Below are 19,208 nucleotides of genomic sequence, written 5' to 3'. Positions count from 1 at the left end.
AGCAGATTATATAAAGATTAGACCCTGCCTAAAGCTGTAAATTTTAAGACAAGTTATCATATTTCACCAGGGCATAACTTCAAGAGGAATAAATGTGAAACAATTCATAAGATAATAAGCACTATAAAAATCATCAATCTTAAAAGGGTTACCATTTCTACAGCACAATTATAGATGAGTTTCTCTGCAGTTACACTGCTGATTTCATCAATAAATCTCTGCTTGTCAGAGAAGAAGCGACTCAGCTTTTCTGTAAGTTTCTTGCTCATAGTGATGCAGAATTTATATCGTTCATTCAGATTTTTGACAACTAAAAAAGTTGAAAGATAGGTGTTAAAATTTTAAATTTTACTTGGAAAAAAAACAAAAGTGATACGTACCATTCCTGATGATATAAGGAAAGTGACACTAAATTTATTAGGGGAGGGAGGTGAGAATGGAAATCAGAATTTTCTTATGCATTTTTTTTCAGTTAAGAACTTTTGAAACTAAAGCACTACTGACCTTCCTTTGACAATTAAATGGGAAAACATTAAAAAAAACAACCATCATCTTTCCTTTCTGACTAAAAGTATTTAGTAACACAATGACTTCCTATCCAAAGTTACTTCTTTGTCATAATGAGAATAGGAGCAACCTGGGTATTTCTGGAGTTACATCGTCACACTTACCCATACCTTGTTTTACAGTTGTGGATGGGCTCAGCTTCCCAGACTTGATCTGGGCTTTGGCGAGATGTAGAGAAGCTGCTAGCAGCTGTGCTGCTTTCATATACAATATCAGTTGTTCCACCTGCCTGCATCGAGAGTGAGAGAATCATCTTGTGAACCAACATGCCAGAATGGGCTCTCCTACATAGTTGGTTACCACTAAAATAGCCTTTCTAAGGGAGTATACCATTCCATGAAGGGAGGCTAGGTATGAAAAGGGTGTGTGCACAATACACTTGGTATGGTGAATTAACATAACTTGATGTGGCTCTTCTATCCACAGTCTTGGTGACTTCCACCAAATGACTAAGAGGAAGCACGCAAATAAAGGGTTGAAGACTCCAATATGAGAACTGGTCAGTTTTGCCACCTTGCTGTAAGCGATAACCGAAAATCCCACAATCAGCAATAAAGAATAACCAGGAGTAAAGTGTATCTGAGATCACTGCATAGGAAAGCAACAGAGAACCAGCACCAACACCATGAGGCACAATAAGAGGCATACTGCTCCCCAAAATAAGTAAAGCTGAGTGCAGAAGGTTGGGTTGCAGAGTGGGGTGCCTGTAGGGCAGCTATCAGTGTTAAAGGAGATTTTCTTGAGCAGGGCAAGGGCTAAGGGACCACAGGGCTGATAGGCTGAGCATCAGAGAGGAGACATACCCTGCCAGCATGGCTGACAAGAGGCAATGTGGACAAAAGAAATATACCCTTAGCATGTTGCAACCTGTAAGCTTCCCCTGAACTCCTCCAAAAAAATTCCTGAATTCTGAATACTGTTTGTGAATTCTTTGTGGCCTCTACAGTGGACAATAAACTCAGCATAAAAATAGAGTGCTCATAGGAGAGGCTTTTGGAATCAGAATAAGGTAAAGAAGGTTGGATAGTAGAGGCATATCTGAACTTTACCTCATAGGAATTATTCTTGGGCAAATATGGAGTTGGGTTCTCCTTCTCTCTTTTGTAGCCAGACAAGGTCAAATGTGGATTCCACACCACTTCACTATTCAGCTAAAAGTCATGTAACTCTATCAAATATCTTTAAGTTTACTCATTTACAGGGAAAGGTAACACTAAGGTTGTACAAATCTTCAAGTTGTAGCTCATAACAATAAAATATAGAACAATTTAGTAGTATCTGACTTAAAATAATTTGGACACTCTCCTGGATCAGAATCTTGATGTTTTAATGTGAAGTTTACAGAAATCATGAAGAATTTGAAAATGAAAAACAAATGAGGACTATACCCCCAATCTTTGCTGAATTGGCTAATCTGGCTCACAACCACATTTTCTTGAATTTCGTATAAGGAGACAGCAGATGTGCACAGCTCTGGATTTCCTCCCCGCAAGGCTGTTAGATCCAGGACACACTCAGTAAACACCAACATGAGATTCAGATGGCGTAAGGCATCTGTGTGTTCTTGCTGCAGCAAAGTAAATTTTTCTTAGAAATCTTCAGAATAAGTACATACACATTCTGTAAATAAATCATAGTCCCTACAATTGTACTTAAATATATAGGTTTGTGTACCAGAATGATTGAAGACTCTTCAGATTTTACATATCAAAAGACTGAGAAAATAAGCAAATTAAATCAAATGTGGGTATGTGTCTTTGCTATCAGATTATTGTAAACTTGATTATGATGGATGGAGCTACAGTATATTTTTAGGTTGTTCAATAAAAAAAAATTTCTCTCTGGCTTATTTTAATATTGCTGGTAGTCTTTTCTTCCTTCATCTATATTTTTATTCTTACTTAAAATTATTTATTTGTTTTGTTTGTTTCTGATAGGTTTCCTGGTTTATGAAACACATATTTGGATACATAGAGAAAATAACTGATGCACTGGTTTATCTGGGATATGGGGGTTAATAGTAATTGGGGAGCAAATAATGAATTTTGCAGGGTGGAAGATGCACTAGAATTGTGATGTTGTATGTACAATTCTTTTAAAAAGTGACTCAGCTATGAAAGTGTATGATATGTGAATTTTATAATGCTAAAACTATTGGATAATAACAAAAAAACCCAAGTGTGGTGTCTGTATATGTTTGTGATATGTATCAGAGCATCACAAAGGTTAGCTGGAAAGGAAAAAAATACTATATGATTAAATCAACATGCATGAGATAAAAACCTAACAAAATAGGTATCAATATTAGATAATTCAGTGAATTCTACAGATGTCATACAAATTCAGAGATGCCTTATTTTAATTGCTTAAGTTCTTTCAATTGATCACATTATTAGAACTAACAGCAAAGTTCTAAGGTATTATATGACCTCTTCAGGTAGTTTAGGGGGGAAGTCTAGATACATCAGCATTCAGAGATATGCCACTTAAAATCAATACTTTAAAATGTTTTCAGATTTGCACTTTACTTATGAGTACTTTGAAATAAAAAGACTAAAAAATTCTCATTTTTTATGTTAAAGGGGATTTTGGTCATTTTTCTAGAGCCTTTCTGCTCTATGATGAAATTTTATACTCTTATGTTCCAATACAATGGATCACATGTAACAATTGATTTGCTTAATTGGAAGGTGAAAAAATTGGATTGGTTTTCTAATCTCAACCCATATTACACATATTTTGAAAATGTGTACTAACATTATTAAAATCAGCAAAAAATTTCTACTGAAATCTTACATGCAATATTTTATAAGTTTTATGTGAAATATCTTAATTACATTCAGATAAAATACGAATTTTACTACATGAAAAGAAAACCTGATCCTTATTAACCTGCAGAGTTTATCATTTTAATTTTAAACTCAAGTTAAATTAGCATGGTATCTAGAAATTGAGGATATATTAGTTTACTGAAGTTTACGAACCAAAATATGATTTGTCACAGTGTTTGAAATCATAAAATTAATTTTCTTCTGAATCTATATCTTTCCCTGTAGAACTTCCCTGAAAGAACGAATGTCCTGCTGTAAAGACATGAGGATCAGTGGGCTAGGCAGCTAAAAACTAGTTTTAAATGTACTATTTATTTTTAACAGTTTTGCTGGCATACAATTAATATATCATACAAGTCACTAGTTCAACCATATTAAGAAGAGTTGCACAATAATCGCCACAACCCATTTTGGATGGTATACTATTTTTATCTTATGATAAAAGCAAGATGTAGGGGTATAGTATTTTTATCTTATGATAAAAGCAAGGTGTAGGAATAAACATGTATTAGTTTATGACAAAGATTTTTTTCTAAATATTCTGTAGGCAGGAAATAATCATCAGATTAAAAAAACACATTCATTATTGCTGTTAAACACTGTCCTGGAAATGAGGCAAAATGAGGCAAAAAAGAAACTAACTAGCATCCACAGAGGAAATATAATGCAATTTCAATTCATTGATGACATAATCCTAACTATAGGTAGTTCCAAAGAATCCACAAGAAAGTTATTAAAACTAATAATCTAATCTGCAGGATTTGAGAAAAACAAAGTCCGCTGTGTTTCTATATACAGTAATAAATAAACTGAGAGGCAATAAAGCAAGTCATGTATAATAGAATCCGAAAGGATAAAATAGCTAGGAATAAATTTAAGCAAGGAGTGAAAAAGACTGCTGCAAATAGTGAAAGAAATTAAAGAAGACCAAACAAAACAGAAAGACATGCTGTACTTAAAAATCATATGACTTAATATTTGTAGATGTCAATAATATGCAAAGCAATTTACAGATTCAATGCAATCTGTTTCCAGAAATGGAAAATCTGACCCTTAAGTTCACAGGAATTACATGGGGTCCCAAAGAACCTAAACAATCTGAAGACAAAAAGGAAAGTAGAACTTATACTGTGCAACTTCAAAATAAATTATCAATTAAACTAAATGAACTGTCACCACTTAATTCAAATTCATGGTGACACCGTGTATCACAACAGGAATGTATACCATAGGGATTTCAGTGAGTCATTACTGAAAAGTGAATCACTTGGTCCTTCTTCTGAGGTACTTCTATGTGGACTCAAAGAACCAACTTTTTGGTTAGCAGCTGTACATTAACTATTTGCACCAATCAGTGACTCAAAACACACTATAAAATAACACAATATAAACAGAAAGGAGTCCTGGTGATGCTGTCAAGGAAGTGTTGACCCATTAACCACAGCATAGTTCAAACCCATCAGTTGCTCCACAGGGGAAGGAAGAGGCTATCTAATTCTGTAAAGATTTACAGTGTGGTTGTGATAAAGACAAACTTATAAATCACTGAACAGAATTGAAAGAAATAAGCCCATAAAAATATATGTCTAATAGATGTTGAGAAAGGTGTTAAGTCCATTAGGGAATAGGAGGAAGTAGTCTCTTCTATAACTAGTCCTGTAATAAATGAATCTCTACAGGTAAAACAATGAAGTCCAAACAATACCCAATACAACATATAAAAACTAAGAAAAAATGATCAATGACCTTAGCTTAAAACAAAAAGCTCTCGACTTCCGGGAAGATGGCGACAAACAAAAAGCTCTCGACTTCCGGGAAGATGGCGACAGAGTGACACATACCAGAGGGACTCCGCAGAATCCAGCCCAGGATAGTTGCACAGAGGGAAATTCAACGCCACTGGATCACAGGAGGCGCATCATAAAGATAAGTAGGCACAGATTCACGGGGCTTTGAGGGGCTGGGGGCTTTTGGCTTACCTCAGTGGAAGCCAGCTGGGGCTTGACCCTAGCCTAGCCGCTGTGTCTGCCCAAGCAGGGACCATTTGGAGCCTGTAGCAGGGCTTGGCTTCAGCTCAGCCACAGTTTTCCCCTGCCTGCCTCAGGGCAGGGACAGGGCCCCTGAGGTTCCACCAGCAGGGATTGGTGTTCAGCTGCATTGTTGCTTCTGTTTGCTTCTCTGCTCTATACTCCCACGCAGCCTTAGAGGGCTGCACAGGGGCTTTTTCAGGGCACAGCCACAGCTTGCCGCACCACGTGGGCTGAGCAGGGACTGAACCCAAACCCCCACAGCTCCATAGGCAGGGATCAAGCTTCAGCTACACTGCGGCGTCGGTTAACATCTCTGCTCTCTGTCCCCCCACTTCTCTGGGGGCTGCCCAGCAGCTTTCTTGCAACTCTTCTTGGGGCTCAGCTGCGGATTGCCGCTGGGACTTGGGGCAGGGAGTGGGCCCTTGCAGGTCCACAGGCAGGGAGTGGGACTCAGCTGCATAGTTGCTTTTCCTTCCCTCGCTTCCCTGTACCCTGGCACAGTCCAGTCTCACTTTGTAATTTTTCTCACCCTCTTGTTCCAGAATTGCTCTCTCACACTCCATTGCAGACTTACAGGGCACTCCCATTGCCCTAGGGCATTTGCGCCTGGGTCACACCCAGCTAGGCGAGCTCCACCCTGCATAGATAGCCCAAGGCTAGGGAAAGGCCTGCTTGCTCTCCAGGGGATACTCCTCATGCTCCTCACCAGGGAGTTCCTGCCTGTGTACCTGGGGACATAAGACAGCTCAGCCAACACTTATCAATATTCAAACCAATAGCAGGAACTTCAGCCCAGCCTCTGCAACACTGGGGCAGGCAGCCGACCTGCCATCTGGGGCACTCTCCTGATAGGGAAGCCACAGGAAGATAAAGTGGTAGTTTAATAACCTAGCAAAATCAGCTGTAGGCAGTTCGAAGAAGCATTCCTATAAGTCTTCCACAGAGAGACTAGAAAATGGCACCTGGTCCCTCAAAAACAACTCAACGCAAACAGCCATTAACCCCAACAACCTCAATGAAAAAACAGGAGAAACAAAAAAGACAAAAGCAGAAGGTATGCTGAACATAACAACATACATAGAAGAAGCAGACATTGAGAAGCCATACAAAGAAACTCTCAGAATGCTGCTTGGAGCCATGCAGGATATGAGGGAAACAATACAGAAAAAGGATGAAACGATAGAGCAGATAAAAGCCATACACCAAAGGGAAATACAGGCGCTTAGGGAGGAAATAACGAAAAACAATAGCAAAATCATGTTCCTTGAGAATCGATTGGAGGAATCAGAGAACCGCATCAGTGTCTTGGAGGACAGCCAAGCAGACTTTAATAAACGTGAACAAAAATCTAACAAGAGCATCAGAGAAGCCGAAGAAAACCTAAGAGCTATGTCTGATGCTATGAAGTGGAACAACATTAGAATTATTGGCCTGCCAGAGGAAGACACAACAAAGAAGTCATCTGCAACAATAGCGAGAATTCTTGGAGGAAAACTTCCCCAGCCTAATGAATGAAAACCAGGCAACCATCCAGGAGGCTGAAAGAACACCAGCACGACGGGACCCCAAGAAGAAATCACCAAGGCACATAATAGTTAAACTATCCAACTTTGAGGAAAAGGAGAAAATCATGAGAGCAGCTAGGGCAAAACAAGCAATCACATATAAAGGTCACCACATAAGGATATGCTTAGACCTATCAGCAGAAACTATGAAAAAAAAGGAGAGAGTGAAGTAACATATTCCAAAAGTTGAAGGAAAACAACGCAAATCCAAGAATACTCTACCCGGCCAAATTATCGATCAAGATCGATGGAGAAGTGAAAGTCTTCCCAGACAAGGAAAAACTCAAAAAATACGTTACAACAAACCCAGCCTTACAAAAGATCCTCGCCGACTCAGTATGGGTAGAAGAACAACACTCACCAAGCATAAATAAGAGACCGTCACATAGAACAACCTTACCCAGAGCACAACAACGAGAAAACAGACCCCAAGATAGCAATGGGTTAAAGATGGAAAGAAGTCAAGAATGACACATACAGAAAACACACACTAATGATAAAGGAAAGTAGGAAAACTCCCAACACAAAAGGTATAAAATGGCATCACAGAGTCCGTACATTGAGATAATAACCCTGAATATCAATGACCTGACTCAGGCATTAAAAGACTGAGACTGGCAGAATGGCTTGGAAAACACAACCCATCAATTTGCTGCCTACAGGAGACACATCTCAAGGCTACAGACAAAAATAGGCTGAGAATCAAAGGCTGGAGAAGGACCTACCAAGCAAACAGCAGTACAAAAATAGCAGGGGTTGCAATCCTAATCTCGGATAAACTTGACCTCAAAGTGCAAACCATAAAAAGACATAAGGAGGGACACTATATAATGCTCAAGGGAATCATAGACAATGAACCACTAAGCATTGTAAACATATATTCCCCGAATGAGAGACCAGCTCAATACGTCAAGCAAATACTCCAAAAGATTAAGAAAGAAATCACAGACTCAACAATTATAGTGGGCGACTTCAACACACCACTCACTGAGAAAGACAGATCACAGGGAAAGAAACTCAACAAGGAGACTAGGGAGCTAATCTCAACAATTAGAAAATTTGACCTAATAGATATTTACAGAGCTTTTCATCCAAATAAAAAAAAATTCACATTCTTTTCAAGTCCCCATGGCACATATTCGAAGATAGACCACATGCTGGGGCATAAGACAAATCTACATAAATTTAAGCACATTGAAATAATACAGACCTCTCTCTCTTACCACTGTGCCATAAGACTGGATATCAACAAAAAGAAGACAAAGAAAATAAGAGCAAATAATTGGAGGATGAATAACTCTCTACTGCAAAAGGAGCGCATACTGGTGCAGATCAGAGATGAAATCAGGAAATTTCTAGAGACCAACGAAAATGAGCACACGACCTACCAAAACCTATGGGACACAGCAAAGGCAGTCATCAGAGGAAGGTTCATAGCAATACAAGCACACCTAGGAAAGGAAGAGACACTCATGATGGATACGCTGACACAAAATTTACAAAAACTAGAGCAGAGTCAGCAGGACAACCCTACTAATAGCAAAAGAAAAGAAATTATACAAATCAGGGCTGAGTTTGAGGAGAGGGAAAATAAAAAAAACTATGGAAAAAATTAATATCGCTAAAAGTTGGTTCTTTGAAAGGATAAACAGGATCGATAGACCATTGGCAAACCTAACCAAAGAAAGGAGGGAACAAATCTCAATAGCAAGAATAAGGGATGAAAGAGGGGTCATTATAACAGACCCTAATGAAATCAAAAGGATAGTTACACAGTACTATGAAGGATTGTACTCCAGTGAATTCAACAATTTGGAAGACATGGACAAATTCCTGGAAAAACAATCCCTCCCTAGACTACCCTCGGTGGACATCATGAATCTCAACAGACTCACAGCAATAGAAGAAATAGAAAAGATTATCAAGGGATTACCAACAAAAAAATCCCCTGGACCAGATGGTTACACTGGAGAATTCTACCAAGCATTCAGGGAAGAACTAATACCAATCCTACACAAACTTTTCCAGAACATAGAAAAAGATGGCAAACTCCCAAACTCCTTCTATGAAGCTAGTATAACTCTGATACCCAAACCGGGCAAGGATCCCACAAGAATCGAGAACTACATACCAATATCCCTAATGAACATTGATGCAAAAATCCTTAACAAAATACTAGCCAACAGAATACAAAAGTATATAAAACAAATAATTCACCATGACCAAGTGGGATTCATACCAGGGATGCAGGGATGGTTCAACATATGAAAGACCATTAGTATTATTCGTCACATTGACATGAAAAAGTATAAGAATCACATGATTATATCAATAGACGCAGAAAAAGCATTCGACAACATCCAACACCAATTCCTGTTTAAGACACTAGCGAAGATAGGAATGGAAGGAAAGTTCCTCAAGTCAATACAAGCTATATATGAAAAACCAACAGCCAAAGTCATAGTCAATGGAGAAAAGATTAACACAATCCCACTGAAAAAGGGGACCAGACAAGGATGCCCCTTGTCCCCACTCCTATTTAATATCGTGCTGGAGGTTTTAGCTAACAGCATAAGGCAAAGAAGTGACATCAAAGTTATTCGTCTGGGGAAGGAAGAGGTGAAACTATCATTATTTGCAGATGATATGATTCTATATATGGAAAATCCCAAAAGTTCCACAAGGGGAGTACTGGAAGCAATAGAGGAGTTTGGCAGAGTGGCAGGATACAAGATCAACAAACAGAAGTCCATCGGACTGTTATACACATCAGATAAGACCACAGAAGAAGAGATCAAAAAGGTGGTACCCTTCACAATAGCCAAACACAAATTGAAATATCTAGGGATACACCTGAATGAAAAAACAAAAGATCTATATAGGGAAAACTATAGAACACTATTACAAGAAACCAAGAGCGACCTCCACAAATGGAAGAATATTCCATGCTCTTGGATTGGGAGACATAATATAGATAGATAAGATGTCAGTTCTGCCAAAAGCACTGTATAAGTTTAATGCCATCCCGATACAATTACCATCATCTTTCTTCACAGAAATGGAAAAACTGATTACCAACTTCATATGGAGAGGGAAGAAACCCAGTATTAGCAGAGAATTCCTCAAGAAGAAGGACACCATGGGAGGGCGTGCTTTACCTGACTTTGGCACATACTATGCAGCCACAGTTCTCAAAACTGCATGGTATTGGTACAATGACAGATACTCAGACCAATGGAAAAGAACTAAAAACCCAGAAATAAAAGCATCAGCATACACACAGCTGATCTTTGATAAGGGCCCCAAATATATCAAATGGGAAGCCGATGCCCTCTTTAACAAGTGCTGCTGGAAAAAATGGATATCCACATGCAGAAAAATGAAGCAAGACCCTTATCTCACTCCATGCACAAGAATAAAGTCAAGGTGGATCACAGACCTTGAAGTTAAACCCCAAACTATTAGGGCCATCAATGAGGGAATTGGGACCAACAATAGGGAAGGACACAAACACAGAGGACGCACAAATTGACAAATGGGATATACTGAAGATAAAACACTTGTGCACAGCTAAAGAATTCACCAAGAGAGTAATAAGAGAGTCCACAGACTGGGAAAACATCTTTAGCAATGACACATCAGACAAAGGCCTTATTACTAAAATCTAAAATACTCTGCTAGCTTCCAAAAAGAAAAAAACCAATAGCCCACTTGAAAGGTGGGCAAAGGACTTGAACAGAAATTTTACAGGGACAGAAATCCGAATGGCCAATAAACATATGAGAAAATGTTCCCGATCTTTAGCCATAAGAGAAATGCAAATTAAAACAACAATGAGGTATCACCTGACACCTTCAAAGGTAGCCCAATTCAAAAAATCAAAAAGCAACAAGTGTTGGAGGGGCTGTGGGGAGAACAGGAACTCTCATCCACTGCTGGTGGGCCTGTAAGTATGTACAGCCACTATGGAAATCAATCTGGCGATACCTAAAACAGATGGAAATAGAGTTACCATATGACCCAGCAATTCCCCTACTGGGCATATACCCAGAAGAGGCAAGAAACAAACGAAGATCAGACATCTGTGCTCCAATGTTCATTGCGGTACAGTTTAGAATTGCAAGGAGCTGGAAGCAACCCAAATTTCCATCAACTGACGATTGGATTAAAAAACTGTGGTATATACATACAATGGAGTACTACGCATCACTAAAAAGCAGTGATGAACGAATGAGGCACATTGCGGCATGGGAAGAATTGGAGAAAATCATGCTAAGCGAAGTAAGTCAGGCACAAAAGGACAAGTACAACATGAGCCCGCTGAGGTAAGTATTAAAAAAAATTTTTTTTAATGCAAAATTGGCATAGGGGAAAAAGGAACTGTATACAAACATTTCTGGGGTAAAGACTGTGTAGTATGGCAGAGACCAGACCAAAACCAGGGATGCACATGGTAGATAACGGTGGAGGAGGTGGGGAAAGGAAAATAAAAGGATGAATATAAGGAAGAAAAGGGGAGTGGGGGCATGGGGCACTAATCCACCCAAGGGGAGGGTATTGTTTATATCTCCACAGGGAAAGTGGGACCAGACTTCAACCCAGTGGAGAGGTCTGGGAGGCTGGCCCCTGCACCAAAAATTAAGTGGATTCCTGCCCCTCCCCCGAAAAGAATTTGTTCCAAAGGACGACATTGACTCTGCAGCTCCGGGAGATGGACATATCTGATCAGAGCACACGGGAGCAGATGAAGGGGCAGAAGGAGACAGTGGAACACAGCCTGGCCCACCAGGCCGTGAGGATGATGTTCCTGAGTAGAGCAGCCAGTCCACAGAGAGAACAACATGGCTGGCCCCACTATGAGACATGATGCCCCTCAGTGACTAAGGGCGATAGGGGACAGCACCAGACACAGTGTGGGAATTGCACCTGACTTGATCCCACCACACCGAGGCAAAGCACTGGGGGAGTGCAGTCGAATAGCAAGGGAATGGAGTGGCTGGGTCCCCAGGGAATGCTGAAAGTGGACTTTGGGGCTAGGGCGTGGTGCCTCAACAGACTGGACTGGAAAACGCTCCTAAGGGCCAGCAAATGATCCTTGAATGAACTACAAGCCTTTCTTTAGTGAAGTGTTTTGTTTTGTTCTTTCCGAGTGGTTTGTTTTTGTTGTTTTGTTGTCTGGTTGTATACTGTTGCTTTGTTTTCCTCTGTCTTGTTCTCGTGCATGTTAGTCTCTCCACAGGTCTGTGTGAATAGGACAGGCTGGATGAACTATCTGGAGGAAAAACAATAGGACAGACAGTTCCGGGGGGACAGACAGTTCCGGGTGGGGGAGGGTGAGGAGGGTAAGGAAGTGGTGTTAATAAACACAGGGACAAGGGAACAATATGGAACCCAAAATGGTAGTGAGGGGGGAGTGGCAGGCCTGATGGGGAACAATCAAGGGTAAGGTTGCGTAGAAAAGAGTTATAGTTGTGGCCCGAGTGTGGACGGAGCATGGTAGTGGGGCGGGAGGAAAGTCAAGGTAGATGGAGGAAGGAACTGGGGGTCAGGGGGCATTTGTGGAGGTCTAGACAAAGACATGTACATGCAAATATATATAGGAGGATGGGGAAATAGATCTAGGTGTCTACATTTATAGGTTTAATATTAAGGTGGCTGAAGGACCTTGGGCCTCTACTCAAGCACTCCCTCAATGCATGAATACTTTCGTTTATTAAATTGGCATTCTATGATGCTCACTCTCCCGACACAACTGCTGAAGCCAAAGTAGGTAAACAAGTAAATGTAGTGAAGAAAGCTGATGGTGCCCGGCTATCAAAAGAGATAGTGACTGGGGTCTTAAAGGCTTGAAGATAAACAAGCGGCCATCTAGCTCAGAAGCAACAAAGCCCACATGGAAGAACACACCAGCCTGTGTGATCGAGTGGTCCCGAAGGGATTAGTTATCAGGCATCAAAGAACAAAAAATCATCATATCATTGGCTGCACACCTCCATGATAGGATCGCTGAAGACAAATGGGTGCATAAGCAAATGTGGCGAAGAAAGCAGATGGTGCCAGCTATCAAAAGAGATAGTATCTGGGGTCCTAAAGGCTTGAAGGTGAACAAGCAGCCATCTAGCTCAGAAGCAAAAAAGCCCACATGGAAGAAGCACACCAGCCAGTGTGATCACGAGGTGCCAAAGGGACCAGGTATAAGGCATCATGCAAAAAAATAAAAGGTATATATGTATGTGTATATATAGATATACATGTTTATATATATATACCATATTGAATGAAGAGGGAAGTGCGGAGTGGAGACCCAAGGCCCAAGTGTCGGCCACAGGAGAGCCCCTCATAGAGGGGTTTAGGAGAGGAGATGGGTCAGTCAGGGTGTGATGTAGTACTGATGAAGAACACAGCTTCCCCCCAGATCCTAGATGCTTCCTTCCCCCAACTACCATGATCCAAATTCTACCTTGCAGGGCTGGATAGGGCAGAGGTTGTACACTGGTACATATGAGGGCTAGAGGCACAGGGAATCCAGGGTGGATGATACCTTCAGGACCAAGGGCATGAGGGGCGATGCTGGGAGAGTGTAGGGTGAGTGGTTTGCAAAGGGGGAACTGATTACAAGGATCCACATGTGACCTCCTCCCTGGGAAAGGGACGGCAGAGAAGGGGGGGTAAGGGAGACTCCGGATAGGGCAAGATATGACAAAATAACCATGTATAAATTATCAAGGGCACATGAGGGAGGGGGGGAGCGGGGAGGGAGGGGAAGAAAAAGAGGACCTGATGCAAAGGGCTTAAGTGGAGAGCAAATGCTTTGAGAATGATTGGGGCAGGGAATGTATGGATGTGCTTTATACAATTGATGTATGTATATGTATGGATTGTGATAAGAGTTGCATAAGTCCCTAATAAAATGTTAAAAAAAAAAACAAACAAAAAAGCTCTCAGAAGAAAACATAGGAATAAATGTTCCAAAATATTGTTTTGGTGAATGGAATTTTAGGAGGCACCAAAACTATGAGCAAAAAAATAAAATAGATAAATTGAATTTTGTCAAAATTAAAAACTTCTATAAATCAAAGGGCATAACCAAGAAGTTAAAAATGCAATCTACAGAATGGCAGTAAATATTTGGAAGCCATATATCTGATAAGAATTTGGTACTCAAAATATATAAAGAACTTCTACAACTCTAAAAATCTGTCTTAAAAGCATAGCCAGAATACTTAGAAGCAAAAATGGAAAGCCTTGGAGCACATTCCTAGAGACAGATCTCTTGCTTGGTAAAGCAGAGAATCAGTAAAAAAGAAGATCATTAATAAGACAGATTGACACAATGGCTGTAACATAGCATGGATTATGAGGAATATTCAGAACACCAAGCAGTGTTTCATTTTGTTGCTATAGTTAGTATGAGTCAGAATTTACCCTGTAGTAACAAACAACAATGCAGCGAAACAACAAAAATAAAAGTTGTCCAATTAAAGAATGGACAAAATCTTGAACAAACATTTTCCTACAGAATGTATTCAAATGGCCAATGAGTACATGAAAGATGCTCAACACCTTTAGTGATTAAGGATAAGCAAATAAAAGCCACAATGAGATAGCACCTACCAGGGAGACTCTTATTAGACCAGCGGTTCTCAACCTGTGGGTGGTCGCGACCCCTTTGAGAGTTGAACGAACCTTTCAAAGGGGTTACTCAATTCATAACAGTAGCAAAATTATAAAGTTATAAAATTATAAAGCAAAGTTATAAAGTAGCAACAAAAATAATTTTATGGTTTGGGGACCAACCACAACATGAGGAACTGTATTAAAGGGTTGTAGCATGAGGAAGGTTGAGAAAAACTGCGTTAGACGAAACAGAAAGTCCCACCAAGGGGAGGATGTATACCATGGATAGTGTGAATGTACAACAGTGGCACCTCTGTGGAAAAGATACATAGTTCCTCAAAATGTGAAACCAAGAATTACCCTATTGACCTAGCAATTTCACTTCTAGGTATACTAGGGCAAGTAAAAAATTATCCTTACTTAAGGTTTCAGTTCATAAATACATAGTTTAATTCCAAACAAAACATGCTGGAAAATGTCTGTGATCAATGGCTGGCTTCAGACAAGTTCTTTCAAATTAGACACTAGTCTTGGTCTCCTCGTGATGTCTTGAAAAAAAGGTTCAATAGGCCAGGGATGTGAATGGCCTTTCTATCATGCAGAGTGCATTGGAAAGTGGATTATGTCATATATAGATAGGTTAAAATTTAAAACATTATCATTTGATCGCCCTTTTTATCCATTTAAAAGCTGTTTTAGTTTTTAATATTTTCTTTCTTTCTTTTTTTTTCCACAAAAGAAAAGTTTGTAGTTCGTTCAAGGATCATTTGCTGGCCCTTAGGAGCGTTTTCCAGTCCAGTCTGTTGAGGCACCACGCCCTAGCCCCAAAGTCCACTTTCAGCATTCCCTGGGGACCCAGCCACTCCATTCCCTTGCTGTTCCGCTGCACTCCCCCAGTGCTTTGCCTCGGTGTGGTGGGATCAGGTCAGGTGCAATTCCCACACTGTGTCTGGTGCTGTCCCCTATCGCCCTTAGTCACTGAGGGGCATCATGTCTCATAGTGGGGCCAGCCATGTTGTTCTCTCTGTGGACTGGCTGCTCTACTCAGGAACATCATCCTCACGGCCTGGTGGGCCAGGCTGTGTTCCACTGTCTCCTCCTGCCCCTTCATCTGCTCCTGTGTGCTCTGATCAGATATGTCCATCTCCCGGAGCTGCAGAGTCAATGTCGTCCTTTGGAACAAATTCTTTTCGGGGGAATATTTTCTTTTTTATAGAGGTTTTTGTCTTTTTTATTTTGTTATTGTCATTAGCTTTTGTTTTTGTATGGTTTTCAGTATATGAAATCCAAGATGGGTGTTTCTATAAGTACAGTAACTGGATTACTGGTTTCTTCGGGGTATGGCAGGACAGCCTGAGGAGCCATGGGGTGGGAATAAAATTGAGTACAAGTAGGAAGAAAATATTCTAAAATTAATTGCGGTTCTGATTGTACAACTCTTCTTGATATGATTGAATTACTGAGTTATATAATATCTGTGGATTGTGATCCAATAAAACTGTAGTTTTTTTTAATGTTCAATCAAAACAGTGGTTTGAAAGGAGATCTGTTTGGCTATTTTAATTCAAGGGAGACTCCAGATAGGGCAAGATATGACAAAATAACGATGTATAAATTACCAAGGGCACATGAGGGAGAGGGGAGCGGGGAGGGAGGGGAAAAAAAAGAGGACCTGATGCAAAGGGCTTAAGTGAAGAGCAAATGCGTTGAGAATGATTGGGGCAGGGAATGTATGGATGTGCTTTATACAATTGATGTATGTATATGTATGGATTGTGGTAAGAGTTGTATGAGTCCCTAATAAAATGTTAACAAAAAGAAAAGAGGAGAAAAAAAAAAGAAAATGATTAGGGCAAAGAATGTACAGATGTGCTTTATACAATTGATGTATGTATATGTATGGACTGTGATAAGAGTTGTATGAGCCCCTAATAAATTGTTTTAAAAAAATTCAAGCTAGGTTATGGTGATAGCTTCTTGGGAATCCAAAATGGTAATCATGTTAAATTTTCTCATAGCCATGTGACCTCTTCCCTGGGAGAGGGACAGCAGAGAAGGGGGGAAGGGAGACTCCGGATAGGGCAAGATATGACAAAATAACGATGTATAAATTACCAAGGGCATATGAGGGAGGGGGGAATGGGGAGGGAGGGGGGGGAAAAAAAGAGGACCTGATGCAAGGGGCTTAAGTGGAGAGCAAATGCCTTGAGAATGATTGGGGCAGGGAATGTATGGATGTGCTTTATACAATTGATGTATGTATATGTATGGATTGTGGTAAGAGTTGTTTGAGTCCCTAATAAAATGTAAAAGAAGAAAAGAGAAAAAAATGATTAGGGCAAAGACTGTGTAGATGTGCTTTATACAATTGATGTATGTATATGTATGAACTGTGAAAAGAATTGTATCAGCCCCAATAAATTGTTAAAATAAAAAACAAAAAAAACAAAAAAAATTTTCTCATAGGATAATTATAGCAGGTTATTATTAGGAAACTTTTATGAAAACTGAAAACTTCATGGGCATAAAAAAAATGTCAAGAAGGGTGTGCTGAGGATGTCCCCAGAACTCAACAGGGTGCATGTATACTCGCATTGAGAGTATCAAGGGCAAGCCTATAAGAATATCATTGGGAAAACATATCTCATCTACCCTAGAGCCTTGATGTTATCTTTTCAGACTTCTTTTTGACCTCTTAACTACGTGAGCATTGAAGAGGAACATGATTTGAATCCCTCAAGAATGTCAAAACTACCATTGCGATATAGTGTAAATGAAAGAATGCCAATATCTTCAGGGAAAGGTACGGGAGAGGTAAACAATACCTTCAAAAGTGTACAGACCTAAATGTGGGAGCTACTGAAAAACCATAACTTCCCACTTTGCTATTTTTATTTAATAAAGATTTCTATGGTTTTATAAGAATACATTTTACTTATCCTTACATACCCAAAAGAATTGAAAGCAAGGACTCAGACATATAGTTATATGTCAGTGTTCACTGCAGCATCATTTATAAAAGTCAAATTGTGAAAATAATCCAATAAAGTATTATTCAACCATAAAGAAAAATTAACTTCTGATACATGTTACAACATGGATTTTGTAAACATTGTACTGAATGAAATAGGTCAGGCAGAAAAGGACAAATGTATAATTATATTAATATGAAATATCTATGACTGGCAAAGATGTAGAGACAAAAGTTTATTGGTGATTACCGGGGCTAAGAAATAAGTGGAAACTAGAACTCTGAATGAAGGCACACTGAGTTTCTCTTTGGAGTGATGTAAAATTTTTGGAACTGGATTGTGGTGATGGATGCATAACATTGTGAAAATAATGTCACTGAATTTCACACTTAAAAATGGTTAAAACGGCAAACTTTAAGTTATGTATGATTTACCACGATGAAATTGAAAAAATAAAGAACATAAGATGTGGCACTTCTTATGAATCAAAGTTGTTATAGATGAACATCATTGTTAATATTATTCTGAGACTGTATCAGTGCAATCTACCACAAAGAAAAACAAAACCACAAGTAAGCACTGTGCGACAGTATTTTGCTCTTTTATCAACAATATAACATTCTCATAAAGTGTCAGAGATTATATGAACATAACACAATAGTCTTTCTGTACCTCCATCAGGGTCTCTTCAGGCAGTTCGGGAGCTTCAAAGGTGATGAGCCTCTCTAAGCTAGGGGGTGAAGCACCATAAGGTATGTATCTCAGGCTGGGAGCTGCCTCTGCTCTTGGAGGGGGGGATCCCGAACAGAACCCAGATGGGGAGCCTAACCACACACGGCCACTCACAGAGCAGAGGGAACCTCCAGAGCTGTTGGACCCCACTGCAACAAAAAACAGAATACATGGAGCAGTTCTGGAGTTAGTTCTCAAAGATAGGAATTTATTGACCCTCTTCCATTTATTGAACAAAATCTATTAATGGTAAGAAGTAAACATAAAAAGTCAGTGATCCTTTATATGAACATATCAGGGGGTTTTTGCCCATACTTGTCCATCTGTCAGTCTGTTATGCCAGTTAGGTTACACGTTGCGATGATGCTAGAAGTGATGTCACTGCTATTTCAAACTATACTGGCAGTGTAGGAGCCCTGGGGTCTGATGTAGTGGGCTATGTCGTGATCAGCTAAGTACAATGTCAGTGGTTTGAACCCACCAGGTGCTCCACAGGAGAGAGATGAGGCTGTCTGCTTCCATAAAGAATTCAAGCCAAAGAAGGATCACTATGAGTTTTTATATACCAGCAGTGTCACCCATGGTGGATAAGTTCCCCTGAAACTTACAGACCAAAGTAGACTAGAAAGAAAGACCCAAAGAGGTGATATACTTCTAAAACTAAGTGAATGAACACCTATGGATCACAACAGAACACTGCCCAACTCTATACTTAGGCTATATCATCAGGAAAGGTCACTTGTTGGAAGATATTGTATTTGGTGAAGAAGAGAGCCAGTACAAAATGAGGCTCTAGATGAAATGAATTGGTACAATGAGCCATAAAGATAGACTTGAACATGGTAGCAATGTGAGAACACTGTAGGTTGGAGCAGTTATTTGTTCTGTTGTCTA

At 39.8% G+C, this 19,208-nt stretch overlaps 1 protein-coding gene across 3 annotated transcripts in view; it reads right to left on the bottom strand.

Annotated features, from left to right (window-relative positions):
- Positions 1 to 19,208, bottom strand: part of ULK2 (unc-51 like autophagy activating kinase 2) — a 212,393-nt gene that overhangs the window by 7,855 nt on the left and 185,330 nt on the right. For all 3 annotated transcript variants that reach the window (XM_075546767.1, XM_075546766.1, XM_075546768.1), the window contains 4 exons: positions 18,255 to 18,463; positions 1,956 to 2,134; positions 678 to 796; positions 153 to 310 (listed from right to left, as the gene is read on the bottom strand). In XM_075546767.1, coding sequence (XP_075402882.1) covers positions 153 to 310; positions 678 to 796; positions 1,956 to 2,134; positions 18,255 to 18,463 — 665 coding nt within the window. The remainder of the gene's footprint in view (positions 1 to 152; positions 311 to 677; positions 797 to 1,955; positions 2,135 to 18,254; positions 18,464 to 19,208) is intronic.

The sequence above is a fragment of the Tenrec ecaudatus genome, chromosome 4, assembly GCF_050624435.1.
Source record: "Tenrec ecaudatus isolate mTenEca1 chromosome 4, mTenEca1.hap1, whole genome shotgun sequence".
NCBI classification, from domain to species: Eukaryota; Metazoa; Chordata; class Mammalia; order Afrosoricida; family Tenrecidae; genus Tenrec; species Tenrec ecaudatus.
Note: the sequence above shows the minus strand (reverse complement) of the source record. Positions and strands in the feature narration are given on the sequence as shown.